The sequence below is a fragment of the Anastrepha obliqua genome, chromosome 2, assembly GCF_027943255.1.
Source record: "Anastrepha obliqua isolate idAnaObli1 chromosome 2, idAnaObli1_1.0, whole genome shotgun sequence".
NCBI lineage: Eukaryota > Metazoa > Arthropoda > Insecta > Diptera > Tephritidae > Anastrepha > Anastrepha obliqua.
In genome coordinates this window covers 123,194,946-123,210,487 of record NC_072893.1, presented here as the reverse complement: position 1 = coordinate 123,210,487, position 15,542 = coordinate 123,194,946, and the positions used below count along the sequence as shown (strand labels likewise).

The 15,542-nt window shown below is 37.3% G+C and overlaps 1 protein-coding gene across 5 annotated transcripts in view; it reads right to left on the bottom strand.

Moving 5' to 3' along the window:
* The window catches only part of LOC129238831 (insulin-like growth factor 2 mRNA-binding protein 1), an 80,359-nt gene that overhangs the window by 25,562 nt on the left and 39,255 nt on the right, over positions 1-15,542 (bottom strand). For 2 of the 5 annotated variants that reach the window (XM_054874027.1, XM_054874031.1), the window contains exon 1: positions 6,518-6,858. The exons of the other annotated variants lie outside the window; for them this stretch is intronic. In XM_054874027.1, coding sequence (XP_054730002.1) covers positions 6,518-6,537 — 20 coding nt within the window. In that variant the 5' untranslated portion in view covers positions 6,538-6,858. Of the gene's footprint in view, positions 1-6,517; positions 6,859-15,542 lie in introns of those variants that run through there. 5 annotated transcript variants of the gene reach the window in all.

Below are 15,542 nucleotides of genomic sequence, written 5' to 3'. Positions count from 1 at the left end.
GATTGAAGAGAAAGGCAAATGCCGGACCGAGTAAATAAAGAACGTGATGCTCATAGCAAGAGCGAGAGCGGGAAAGAGAAAGGAAAGCTAGTGAAGCTGGGCAAGCGAAATGGAGCGGGAAAGTTAGTAGTGGTATAAACCAGCATGCGATAGTCTAGGAAAGAGCACAAACAACACAGTACGAAACAAACAAGTGCATTGACAACAACAAGTACAACACCAGCCACCATCAGTCGGCGGCAGGCTGTTGCTGCTTTGCGTGACTCCCGAAGTAACAGCGACAGTCGCAGCCGCCATCGCTGCAGTTGACGTAACCGCTAAAGATAGTAGTACGCATACTGTTGCTATTGTTGGCTGTATTGCTGCGTAGTCGGTCGTTCGTATGTTGTTGCTCCCAACTAAATTTTCATTCATAAAAATTTACACAAAAACAACGCAAGCACTACTGGCAGGCGCAGCAAAAAACGGCAACAACGCAGACAAAAGCAACAGTAACAAAAGTAACTAAAGCAAAAAACGGTGCAACACCAACAACAATGTGCACGACAGCGCATGTCAGGGCAATGCGCTGGCATTCGGGTCGGCTACTTCGTTTTTAACACACATATACACGCATTTATATGCATTTGTGTGGTGTAAGCTTGCATGGCTGCAGTTTGTTGGTACGTTTGCGGCGACGGCCCTACCATCGCGTATTTCAGCTGCTTCTTCTTCCTCTGCGTTTAGCTGTTCTGTTTTTAGAGAAGTTTGAAATGCGCGCTTACTTACAAACGAATGCATCGAGCAACAACAACAAAAAAACGCATTATTCGTAAGTCGCTACATTTGGTGCTGTAGTACGTGTAAAAAACCCAAACAAGTGAAATTGCAATAAGAAATAAAGAAATCACAACAAAATTACAACACACAAATAACAGAAAACTTAATCAAGTCCGATACTACTACTCACGGCATTCGGCAGTGAGCAAATTTACCAAGAGCGCAGATGAAATACAATTTTTTCGTTTATTATTTTAATATTTTTCGTTTAATTTGTTTCTGCATTCAAATAAAGCTTTCGAAACAAGAATAACGGTAAATATGATAGTTTTTATGAAAAAATCTAGGTATTTAATATCGGTGCACCAAAGTATTTTTGTATGGTGAAAACATCTCTTGTGGACTCAAAGGACCGTATAGACTTTTAGAGGCATCTGCGGCACTACAAAAACCGTCATCGACATAATATGAACCTAAGCTCAGGAAATATGCTGTTTCGACGCAGTCGGACCAAAGAAGATGAATTGAGGTTAAGAGGTGGTTAGTGTAATTTTTTTGTCTTATACTCGCAAGTGCTGTCGGACGGCTGTACTCTGTGGAACTTTCCGTTACGATTGCGGCGGTGATAAGGAGGGCAAACTCTAGAAGGTACCCTATAGAATTTTCAGTTTATTTATAGCCGATAATGGTATGCCAATGCCAAACTCCTACATAACCTTCTCCGTCAAAGTGTGGACAAGTTGGCCGTTGAGATTTTAGGGGAAAGTGAAAGGCTTCTAACAGCGAAGAAGTGTGCAAATTGCAAAGTGTGAGCTAACACCGTTTAATTTACCTCATTTACGTATTTACCAACTTTAGATTTTACTTAATCTAACCTTAAGGGCGGCTAAAGTGTTTATTAACGCGCTGCCATAGCGTACAATAGCATTTCGGACGCTCACCTTACTTGTATTGGAATCCCGCGAGCCCGATTGAGGTGTTTAATTTACCTTATCTGCTTCTATTGGGTATTGGGTATTCGTCTATTTATATGGGTATATTGAACAATTCGTTTGTGAGCCGTTCGATAGCATCTCTATAACTTTTTCATTACCATAAATGTTACGATTCATCGGCATGCAAATCAAGATACTTCTGTGCTGGCGAACTAAATTAGTGAGATACCCTCCGTACTGCTTTACAAGCTAGATCTCACTATTACCTGGTCAAGAGCCTATATTTAACGAAAAGGTGACACTACTAATTCCAGGTCGCTCTGAAGCTGGCGCTATGTAGTTTCAAAGATTTCCAAGTGATCCAGAATTCCAACTAAAATCCGCTCACTGAATCTGATAATCGCACATAGACCCATTCGGTTCCCACTTGTACCTGCTCTATCATTCATTTTGTAATCTTATGTGAAGATAAATGCTCCATCGTTCCCACGACAGTCGGTTCTACGTAACCGGATCGACCCGGATTTATAGCCGGCCAAAGACTGCCACTTCAGGAGCATTCCCCGTATATGTATGGGGAATGTTTATGCTACAACAACAACAATAAATGCTCCGTAGCTCCGTCTTTTTCTTAGTCATTTTTTTTTTTAATATTTTCTTGGCCAACAACTTTTGATAATCGATCGGACGTAACCATTTTGCACCACAGCTCGAAATGCGCGACCTACTCAAAATAACTATCATGCGTCCGCAAGACTTTTACTGTTTGCTCTAATGGAAAGGAATGTTACAGGATTACTCAAATTATTTATTTTCCCCCAAGCTTTAACAACAAAAAAAAAAAAATTATTGCGCATTATTTCGTTTTTGGTGTGAAAGGGTGGGAAGAGAGAGGAAGATAGTTTTTGTCCGCGGTTTATTCGGTCGAATGATGCGAATGGGGTATTTGGAGCCTTCTAAATTCAATGGCGCCCTCCATTTTGTCAAATTGGCTCCAGTGTGCGAGATAACGGTATTTAAAAATGGAAAAGCCCTTATGTCATAAGCTGAAGTGATCCGATCTTGATGATTTTCAGAAAAAATTAAGGGTTAAATTCAAAAAAAGTCTTTTGTTAAATTTCTACAGAATAGCTTTAAAACTGCGGTAGTTATTTACGAAAAAAAAAATCTTTTGCAAAACTTCTACGGAATAGCTTCAAAACTGGGGTAGTTATCTATACAAAAGTGAAAATTTAAGCAAATTTGTTAAAAACATCCCAACAAAAAAACATTAAAATGTAAAGCAGATTTTTTTATTGTGTTTTTTATAATAATACGTAAAGATTGAAATGATTACCGCTAGCAAATTTTATGATATGAACAGCGCCTTATAAGTCACATACATTGAACGCAGCACAACTGACATGCATCGACTTTCGATAACATTGACTCTTCACAATCAACTGTCATCACCACTTGTTTATATTCTCTCATATTTCCGTAGGCTGAACTCATAAAATTTTTCGTTCATAACTATTTCAAGCCACTTTGGTTGCATCTGCACTTTGCTGTGATGAATTTTCGTGGGAAATCTCATGGCAGCTTGGCACTCTGGCATTTACACATGCAGCCACAATACAATTGATCCAAGTATGATTATACTTTTCAGCCCGCGCGCATTTACCCGCTCGTTAACAGTGCACGGCCGTGGTTAGCGTACGATTACAGAGTGCAAGATAACTGTATATCTACATGCATACATACTCATATGCACTCTTTCATTTACGTTATATTTTTTGCACTCCTTCAACTGCTCAGGCGTCAGATGAACCGTTGGTTTTTTCATGTGATCTGCTTCCCCGCTAGAGCTGTTCATTTTTCACTTATAAATTTTCTAATTTTTTCGCTGACTATGTGTAACGAGGTATGTATCTGTTGGCGTCATCATCACCGTCTTCACCAGAAAGGGTAGCTACAGCATTGTCGAATAGCTTTGACAATTTTTATTTAATAAATGTTCACAATTCAGCATTAAAGAGATATAAAAAAGGAAACACAATTGAAAAAACCGAACAACAAACGTATAAAGAAGAGTGAAGTTAGACTCTACTTAGGCTTGGAAGCTTCAAAATTGTAAAAAAAGGAAAGATGCGCTTGAACTCTAAAAACCAACAAGATCTGAGCAGCACCATAAATGAAAGGGATAGTCTGAGATCTATGAATATCAAGTCAAAACACCAATTTTGCTTGGGTCTGAAATTGAAATTTGAAAATGCCGAGCCAAGAAGCACCAGGAGATTTAGTGGCTCCTAAAACAATCAGGCTAAAAAGCCCATTGTATTTAGAGCTCTGGAAAGAGGGTAGATAGTCAAGGAGGGAAGGAGAAGAGTACCAGAGAAAGAGATAGGAAAGAATAGAGACAGAGATAGAGATAGTTCGTCCTGTGAGAATTTTCCAGATTCTTTGGCAAATCTGAAAATATCCTCCAATTTGAGAAAATGAATATTACTCGTTCTCATGACATCGGAACTCAAAATTCGTAGAATTGCTGGAGCAAAGACAGGATACTGATAGAGAAAATGCTCAGTGCTATAGGGCACCTCTAAGCAAGACAAGCAAATTGGGTTTTCAATGATTCCAATGGCTGTCATATGCTGATTCCATGGGTTGTGTCATGTAATAATATTAACCATCAATCGAACGTCTTTTCTTTCAAGTTTTAGAAGAAAGTTCGACAGTTTTCTGTGGGGGCTTGTCACAAAACTTTTTGCAGTTCTGCAGCGATCTAGACTGTTCCAGCGCTCTTTATGTAAATTGTATACAAAATCGCTGGCCCAATTCATGATTCCTGCGGAACTGATTCCGATTATTGGCTCTGGCCCTTGTGGGGGAACCGCTGATCCACGGTTGGCCAATTTGGTCTGGTAAACGAGCAAAATTGGTCAAAGCCAGTAGTATTTTGACTCTTAACGCCAAGAGGCAATCTGTCCTGTGTACCAAATCAATGCTCAATAACTCAATACCCTAAGCGTAGTTTCCGAGCATCTCGATCTCTTTTATTTCATTTACTAATCTTAACTTAACTCCAAGAGCTAACAAACCTTGGCCCAAAAGGCTTATACTTCTGGTGAAAATGAGAGTTCAAGTTCTAAGCATAGAATCGTCATATCATACAGGCTTCGAGCGTATCGATCTCGTCTTATTTACTGTTATGACTGGTGCTCCAAGAGCACACAAGCTCTACTCAATAATTCTAAATGAGAATCCGGTATGTGAAGGCACCCCGCACGACACTAACCACCTTTTCACATGCCCCATCAAACCCACTCATCTAACACCCCTCTCCCTCTGGACCTAACCTGTCGAAACAGCAAGTTTCTTGGGCCTACCGTTAGATGAGCTATACGAAGACGACGGCGATTACATTACACTGACAGGGCAAAGTTACTGCTACAACAACAGAATCCGGTATCCACTAATAGGATCGAATTTCAATATCATACAGACTTTGGGCGGCTCGAATTTTAATGTGTCGTATAGTGTTCTGACCCGAATTCCCCCTGCCAACGAATTTTGAGCAAAACCTCTTTTGAAAATGTGGATGCAAGTCCAAGATCAAATTAGTTCTAAAAGCCAAAAGATTAAGCCAGAGACGCTTCCATACTTCTAGAGTAGCGGCAGTAATAAAAGCGGGAATATCGAGAATCCCACACCTCCTACGACAGCACAACAGTGTCAATGTATACGAGATGTGTTTCGGGAAATGAGAAAGTGATGAAGAGCGCGAGATAAAGGTCGGAGAGCAGACTTAGGAAATTAGGAGTTCAAGCATAAATGGATGGCTGATTCTTCTGCTTCCATAACTCGAGCGGAAGACTAGAGTAGTTAATCACAGTGGAAGGTTTAAGCTGGATATCTACAGGCTATCGCAGAAACACTCGCTGAATGAAGAACATGAAGCTGTTTAGACTCTCAAACAAGAGTATACAGCTTTGCGTGGAAATACTAAATGGGACAACAGATTTTTGGGTATATTCGGAGAAATCCAAAGTTCGTGAGCAGTGACTAAAGAAGTAATTTGTAAGTTACAATTATAACCAAAGTGATAAATTTCTTGTAGGCGCCGTATTCCTGGTTCAGTATGGAACAATAGGTAGGTAGAGTGGTTGGCGTAATGACATACTTAGATCTGTCGTAGACCCATTGTGATACCCCTGGAACTTATCCTTACACTATGGGCTCCGTTTTAAACCATTCTGTATCTTTTATACGAGACAATAAGTGACAAGCGACAATGGCGCCATCTCTCGGCTCCAAGCTTTTTGTTTTATTTTTTGACATCAGATCACTCCATGTCGAAAATATGAAACTTCCTCATGCATAAATTTAGAAGTTATCAACTATCCGACAACGACGCCATCTCTCGGCTCCTAATCTATACTTCTTATTTTTTGGTATGATTCATACCTTTCCATGTTGCAAGAATGAATCCTTTTGCTTCATAAAAAGCGAAATTGTCGATAATTTGATCACAGCGCCACCTCACGGAATTTCGGTATGCTGAAGTGCAAATAATAAGTTGACCCAATTTCAGCGAAATCGGAAGAATGGTATGGCAACACATAAACAACCAGCCACTTTGAAATTCATTTCTTACAACTGAACAGGTGGAACACCACCAGAGCAAACATTAGAGTATTTATTTTTTCCGTGTTTATATGTTTATGTGGTGTCGATGGTATGGTGCAATTTGAGGTTAACTTATTTGATTATTTAACTAAAACTACTTTGTAGAACAAATGGGAATGTTCATTGCTGCTCTTTTTTGTATTTTGGTAACTCACCGCTGATGATGGTTGGACATTTTGTATACTTTTTTGTTCTGTTTGCTGCTAAAGTAATATTTTTGCTGACTCTTAGCAGTTTTTAAGGTTTTGCTTTTTTTGTTTCACAATGTGGCAGCACTTGACGTTACACGTTTTTTTAATGAATTCAAAGCACTGATTTGTTTAGTTTTTTATTTTATTTTAAATATCTTTTAACTAATTTTATAGCAAGAACTTTTACGAAGGACACTTAGCTTTTAAGGAATATTAACTTTGTTGTTGTATTTTTCTTGCAAGCAATTATCTGATTAAATTTTATAATTTGCTTATAAATTTGTTTGAGAATTGTTTAATTGTGTTTGTATTTGCTTCCAAGTTCTTTACTCAGAGACTGGAGCATTTCCTGTAAAAAGATTTTGTTCAGTTTCGTTGTTAATTTAATTTTTTTCACTTTACATGAATTAATTTTCATTGGCCTAAATTTTTTGATTTATTTAGTGAAAAAAAATATATGAATAAACAGGTATTCAGTTTTAAGTATTAATCTATTTAATTTTAGCTTTGATTAAAAATTTTAAAAAAGTTATATAAAAAAATTATAAAATTATATAAAAAAATAAATAAAATAAAATGTTTTCTAAATTCCAGTTTAAGTTGAAAAAAAAATTAATTAAAAAAAGTAATTGAAAAAAGAAAAAATAAAATAAAAAACAAATAAAGTAAAAAAAAAAACACATTGCACAAATTAACTAAAACTGTTAAAGAAAACTTATTTGGATGTGTAGTAAAAAATTAAGCTAAAAAAGTAATAATACCAAAAAAACCAAATATAAGAATAATATATTAAAAAATAACCAACCTTACTACCTTAGCTACAGATAAAAAAATCAAAAAAAGAGTATAATAATTAGTCATAATTTTATAATTGAAAAAAAAATATATATATCTTTTAAATGAATTCATTTAAAAAATTAGTTACATTAATTTTTTTATGAATAAATTCATTTTCATAACCCCGAAGAAGTAATTTCCTAAAGTTACAAGTAAATAAACTTATTTTAGGTTATGTTTAAAAATACAAGAGGAAAAGCAACAAAAACGAACAAATTTAAAAAAATAGCATTTTTTTCAATGAATTCATTTTCATAAGCTCGATTTTATTTAGAAGTATTTTCCTATAGTTAAAAATAAGTAAACTTATTTTAGGTTATGTTGAAAAATAAAAAAGTGAAACAGCAAAAACATTTTAATTAATTCTAATTCTGGATGTTAATGCAAAAGTTTAATTAACTTAAAAAATGTAATTAATTTAAAAATTATAAATAAAAAATTTATTTAATTAAAACTATATAATTAAAATATTTATAATTTAACACGTTCACGCCGGCGCGTACCACCGGTGGCTCGCACAAGATTGCTTTATGAGGCGGCGTGTACAAGCGGTGGCCCGCACAAGATTGCGTCATGAGGCGGCGTGTACCACCAATGGTACTTTATTAAACGGTACCTATGAGATGAGATGCCATAAACGACTACCCTTATGAAAAAATTTCGTTTTATGACCTGCAATCGCTTCCGTCTATGGGCGAAGACCATGAATAACAGCGCCGGCGGGAACGTGTTAAGTATTGAAAGTAACCCATGTATTAATTTATATATATATATATATATATATATGCATATTATGTATACACATACATATATTCTTATTTCTCTTTTTAATAAAAAAATTTATATTCAGTCTTAGTTAATTCTTCCTATAATTAAAAAGATTAATTTGAATTTTGCTCAACCAAATGCATTTTTAATGTTACACCGCGCATAATATTTTTTTTAATAACAATATATATTTTTTAACTTTATTTTTTTAAGAATAAATTTTTTCTCTTCATTAGCCATAACTAACTAAAATAAGTAAAACTGCTTTTGAAATGTGTATGCCACTTCAGCCGAAGAAATGCCACTTTATAGGCGCATTTTTTTTTTATTTTTTGTCTCCATTTTGCACAACTCATCTCACTCTATTTATGTACTTAGCCAATGACTTCAACGCGATTTCCGAGAATTTCGTTTCTGCATAGCTTTTCCCTCTTTTGCATGCGTTTCATCAAACACAGAAACCAGCAAACAAACACACAAAGCGAAAAGTTGCAACAAATGAACACATATATACGAGTATGTGCATATGTGTGCGAAAATGAGTAATAGATCGTTAATGTGTACTTCGTTGTTCAACAAAGAAGGTTGACGACAAATTGATTTCTTAGTTTATTTATTTGATTTCTTTCTGTCTACCACCAAATGCAGCTGACAGCTGGTAATTAGTAGACAAAGCCATACACTGCGCATACACATACACACACATACTCTCTGCTAAGAGATTTGAAATTTGATTAGAAAATTTGCTAAAATCGTGATTTACTAAGCGCCGGTGACACTATACTATTGCACGCTACTGTATGCGATCGCCGACAATAACAAGTACATATAAAGTAAAATAATTTATGTGAGCTAATATTGAATGAGAAAGAGAATCTCATAGGGAGTAAGCACAATGACGTTGCAACGCAACGCACACCACCCGGTGGTCGTAAGGGCGTATGAGTAACATCAAAAGCTCGAACCAGAACAGAATCAGCAATGCGGCTCAATGGTGCCATGTATGCAGCAATGTGTTTAGAACGAACGCTTGGAGAGCACAAAATATAATAATAAGCACACATTTAAAACAAATAACAAAAAAGCAAAAACAAATAACAGAAAAATAAATCCAATTAAGAGAGTGAGTGCACGCTCTCAAAAGAGCAACTTGCAGGTAGTCTACTATGCAGGCTGTGTTTGTGCGATGTGAGTATTTCGTTTTCTACAAATCAATGCGAATGAAAGAATTTGAGAAGATGGTCGTGTCACAGATACAGCGACAAAAGTTTGCTGCCTAGCAGACGGGTGGTCGTGTGTCGTTGACGTCGGCGATGTCTTCACAAAAGTTGAGCGGCGCGCTCATACAGTTCAAGCAATGAATTTTTTCATCAACCTTTACTACTTCATTATTGCAACTGATGATAGTAATTGAAAAGTGTTAGAATTTTTGCCATTTGAAGCGCGACAGAAGCACATGAACTGTGTGCGACAACAACAATTGGCGGCCTCCACGGAGCGCTGGTGTAGTGGAGCGCAAAACAATGTTGTTAAAGTCGTGTGAAAAGGGGATTTTTATTTTAGGCGCGCCGCATTTACTGTATGAGTCATAAGAGGCTTTAGTAGAAGTACAGAAGTGAAGAATGACAAGACTTTTTAAATACTTGGAAAATTCGTTTGCTCACTAAAGCAACTGAACTTATGGAACACCTATCAATGTGTTAAAAAAAACGGGTAATAATATTTAGTAAAATCATTAATAGACTTAAAAATATGAAATTTTATAAAAGTGTACTTTAAGATTCGCTAAAATATTCGTCAAAAATTTGCACTAATTTCAATTTCGCAAGAAATCAGTAAAAAAAATTATAAGTAAAGAAAGAACTCAGGAAGTAATAAGTGTTACTTTAATGCATACAGCTGAACAAGTGAAACACTTCATAAAGCAGAACCGTTTGAGAAGCATCTTAGAGGAAACATACTAAAATATAATAGCATATGCAGTTTAGATTATTTTAGTTGGCAAATCATTGCTTTCCATTTCAAATAAAAATAAATAATTGGCGTGTAAACTTCTGTTGCCGAGCTCCTCCTCTTATAAAGAGACCTACAGTTTTAAGCCGATCCCGAACGGAAAATGGGTCTTATGAGGGGCTTTTTCACGGCAGCACTACACTCGGAGGTTTGTCATTGCCTGCCGAGGGGCGACCGCTATTAGAAAAAACTTTTTCTTTCATGCACGATTCAAACCTCCCGAATGGTAGTCACGCACCAGCCCATTCGCCCACGACAGCCGACTTCCTATAAATAAACATTTTTCAATGTCAAGAGCGGGGAAAAATATTCTGTAAAGTTTCATGAACTATCTGGTACATAAAATAGCAGTACTAGCGTAACAGTTACCGGTAGTAGGTGCTAAAATAGGTCCAGGAAGTAACGACAAGTCCTCAAGTATTTCTCTACTATGAAGGTAGGTAGGTGAAATGGTTGAAGTACCAGTCTGGCACTCCTTAAGTAGCACTAAACGTCCTTTTTGATATCCAACAGTTGAGACCTCCAACAGGCAGATGCCTAATGGAGAAGATTGTTGGGATTTAGGTTGGAGCACTGCCCCAGGCTGTCGAAGAAGGGAGCTCCTCACTGGGTTATCAGCTTAAACGATCCAAACTCGTACATTTGCAGAGAAAAAGCTCCACAGTCTGCTTCTCTGAAAGGTCCCCACAACTTCTGCAATGGGGATTAAATGGCAAAACTGGCTTTTTTGCGTATGTGCCGATCCTCCAATGCCCGGTAAACACAGCTACGAGTTTGGAAATTGAATGGCGTGGAGTTCCTAGGACTTTCAGATCCCTGCGTCTATTTTACTGGAACGAAAGGGATTTCGAAATAGCAAACGTAGAAATGGAGCGCTATCTGGTCTGTGCTTTCCTGAGAAATAAGTTATACAACTCAACTTTAACAAGTGGCAGGGAAGTGCCGTACTATGAAACAGCTTTGTGAACCCACAATTCGAAGGACAGCATATCCAAATTGAAGGAGAAGCCTGCAAGAATTTACAACAGCCTTGAAAAAATTTCACCAAATATTTTTCGTACAATTGTACATGTAAAACACTTCCTTTTAGCACATACAGACTCAATTTTGTTCTAAAAATTTTATGTGGTTTACAAATTCTCATTTAGTTTCGTACAATTGAACACGTGAAACACTTGCTTTTAACGCAGGCAGAGAGATCGCAGAAGCCACGATGTAAAGCATACAAAGAGGCGCTGATCTGGTACCGCTAATCCGCTCTCAATGGATGTGAATCGGTGCGTGTGTGACGTCACACTTGAGCAATTTATTCGTGTGCTGCCGGTGTTGAAATTTCCCCTTGCGTTCTAACATTCGTGCCGCGAAGTACATATATTTGCGAAAGAATTGGAAATTCAATTTGCTTGAATTCAGTTTCGTACAATTGAACAAGTGAGACACGGAGCTCTAAACGTAGTTAAAGTGTGCAAGTTGTACAGTTATATAAAGCTCTTATTCGAATTTAAACATTTTTGTAAGAATTTCATTGCGTAAGAATGGAAAATGCAGCTTAAAACATCTCGCATAAGTTACCAACCCAATTAATTGACATATAATATAAAATAAGCACAGCCTTCAAATAATGTGCTTTTTTCTATTCCTAAAGAGCTTTCCATTTATATGAATTCCTAACAAACGTCACTTCTGTGCATGTATGTTGTGTATATATTTGTGGTTATCGAGTTATCTAGCACTTGATAAGACTTTTCAATATATGCAGCAAGTATCTGCACAGTCACACATACATGCACATATAATTATTCGTTTCTGTCATGCTACTTTATCACTTTACCATTCTGTCACTTTAAAATTCAATGCATTTTATTATGCGTAGTCTTATCAAATTATGTTGGCTTACTCCGATTTATTTGCTGATGATTTATACCTAAACAATCTGGCGTCAGTGATGACAAGTGTACATTCAATGATGTGTTGGGGTATACTTTGCATTTCTGGAGTCATTTTCGAAGGGATGCATAAATCTTAAAAAAAAAATACTCTTAATTCGGCAGTTAGCTATGCATATTCGAGGCAGCATTGTGAAATATTTCAACGTCACGTGTTTTAGAATCTTCTAGCCCCTTAAAGGAACGCATCGGACTTACTTGGAGCCTTTTAATTTAGTATGGGAATGTGCTTTTCTGAACTTGATTATGGCGGTTCCAATGCCTGTTAAATAAAAAAATATACTATATAATTGGGCTTAGGCGGAATTTTCCAGATGCTCCTTTCTTAGTTGGAGCACTCAATTAGCAGATCTCAACTTATTAAACTCACGAGTTAACGTACAACGCTAAACAAATTTTCAACGAACTCGGAAGAAATGGGAATCTGCGAAAATTCTCTCTCTTACGCGCCGGCCGTAGGCGAATGGGTTGCTTCGCGACTACCATTCGGGAGGTTGAAGTCTCCGTGTATAAAACACCAAATTACGGAAAAAGTTTTCAATGACAAACCTCCGAGTGTATTTTCGCCATGAAAAAGCTCCTCATAAAAAATATCTGACCTTCCGAGTCGGTTTAAAACTGTAGGTCTCTCCATTTGTGCAACAACATCAAGACGCGCACCCCAAATAGGATGAGGAGCTCGGCCACACACACACAAAAAGTTCTTTCTTATCCTGCTAAATTAAGCATACGATTCGTAAAAGTTAGCAAACTTAAGTTGAAGGCTGATTTGTTGTACTTGTAAGTTAAGAGTCAGCCGTCCTTAAACAAGACTTGGTTCTCTGCTTTTCGTTGGAATTACACTCTAATTACATATTACAGAAATTGAAAATTGTGCATTGAGTAAATCCACGCATTGCTTTATTAACAACTAATTATGAATAAATTTCTGTTGATTCTAGTTGAGCGCCCAGTTGAGTGGCTACCAAGTGTCTACTTTTCGTCAGTAACAAATTTAACAGTTTTCTGTTGTTTCCAGTTGAGCGCCCAGTTAAGTGGCTGCCAAGTGTCTACTTTTCGTCAGTAACAAATGTAACAGCTTTCTGTTGTTTCTAGTTGAACCCCCAGTTGAATGGCTACTTTTCGTCAGTAACAAATTTAACAGCTTTCTCTCCTTTCTGTTCATCATTCAAATACTTTTCTTTAGATTTTCTAGACTTTTTCGTTGGATTTCAGACTACAATTTATTCTAGAGTTTGGAGATGAGTTAGTCAAATTTTGAAATTTTCTTTGGTGGCCAAGCGTATACCCTTCTATAACTTGTAATGCCCATTTTCTTACATACAATTTTAAGTATCGATTTTGGTATTTATATTAGAAAGATTAGTTATTCACGTTCTAAAACATGTTTATCCTTATATGGCGTAGAAATGCGAACTCAAATAAAGATGAGAAGCCGCCAGGAGTATTCGACCCCTTCCGGGTGCAAAATGAGTTGAAATTATCAATTGTATGATTTTTGTAGTGACTATACCTAAGTATGTCATACATATATAAAAGCAACGTTGGCTTAGCCATATCATACGTATGGGACGATGAGACGACGAATATCATTCCATTAGGCAGCTTTGGGGGGACCTCTAGCCCAATAAACGGTTGCAGAGCCACATAAGAAGGTGAAGATGTGGGCTAGTAGCGGTGCACTACACAAGGCTAGTTCACTGGGGCGACAGCCTTTGGACCTCGTTCTGGACCCAAACGGTCGAAACGGCACGCTTTCTGGGTTTACCGTTAGAGTTAGACCAAGACGACCGGTGACTACATAGCACAGAGAGGGGTTAGTAAGCTGTTACAACAACAACAAAAACGAAGATGTGGGTTTTCAGTGTGTGTACTACGCGCACAAATGGTTTTTAATATCCAGCCTAATACTGTTATTCGAATAAAGCAACAAAATGGAAACAAAAAGTGATTCTTTTTTTAGCTATATTTTTGCGAAAATTGCATTCACAACTAACCGCCAAAGTAAAATTTACTTTATCTTGTCGATAAATTTTGTTGTTCTCTTCAAAGTTTGTTAAATTCTCGTACCGATAATTTTGTATGCGCCCTTTAAAGCTTATTTTTTGTCAGGCAGTTGAGAAAACGAAAAGAGTTAAGTGGCATTTTAAGATTAGAAGTCCCTTATCAGTTGATTAGTAAAGCTTATTTCACTGGTGCTATTTTATTTTCTATGTTGTGTTGGTCATCTCGATTCTGCCGATTCTGCTACTAGTACTTCCTGTTTTTTTTTCGACTTTGTATGCCAACTTTTCATCAATTCGCGCCTTTAGTATTGCAAAAGTAGCGCGAATAATGCAAATACGAGTGGCAGCACTGCCACTATAACCAACACCATTAACACGACGACATGGCAATATTAGCGAAAAGTAGGTCAGCTGTTAGGTGGTGGATTATCGATGGTTACTTTGGTAGACACAGAGTGTAGTAGGTGCGGCTAGACAGGTAAACAGACAGATAGTAGATATACAATTTACGGCAGTGGTTGCAATGGTGGAGGTGGTGTCGACGGTAACGGTAACGGTGGTGGTGGCGGTGTCGTTTTTGTATAGGCGACTTAATGGCCACGCAAGTAAATAGAATGCATGCATTTACTATTCTATTGAATTTTATGCTGCTAACTGTTGAATATATCGCATAAACGATGGCGGCGGCGGCGCGGTGGCACTACATTCTGGACAAAGGGGGTAGCGCCGACGCACGAGCGTCACTTCAGCGAATGTGTAGGCAGCCAGACGTTTGCTGGTGGCAAATGAGGAGTGGTGAGTGGTAGCATTCATTTTGCGTGCCATGGCAGGAAAAATATATGCATGTATATGTGTGAGTGCGTGTGTAGTCATGCTTAGCACTTTAGCTCTCTATGTATATGCAGCTGTAGGCATAAATATATATGTCTGTATGAATTTAATGTTATTTGCAAGTTTGTTGCAGAATTATAGGTTAGCGATTCTTGGAAAATGCAATTGCTTAATGCACAATACGTGGAAATTTTACGAATGAAACGTTTACTGCGCTATCAACAATTGTTGAGCGCGTTGATTATGGCGTTGATGTAGGCGCTGGGGAATCCTGTGATAAGAATGGCTGTACACGAAAGCAGTGCAGTCTTGATTAATTTTAATAATACTTAAAAAAATCAATGAACTCATCGTTGCGAGCAGCATAAGCAACTGAGCAAACACAGCCAAAAAAAGGGGAATCAACAAAAAAAAAACAAAAAAAGAACGATACGCGCAACTCTACACACGCTCCTAGCGGCTGATCAACAAAGAAAATAAATGGCAGTATAAAAATAAAAAACAGCAACATTTTATACAGATTCTACTTGTTGCCCTATACGCTTTATGCTTGTTTTGATTTTGCGGTTATTATGCACACACAACACA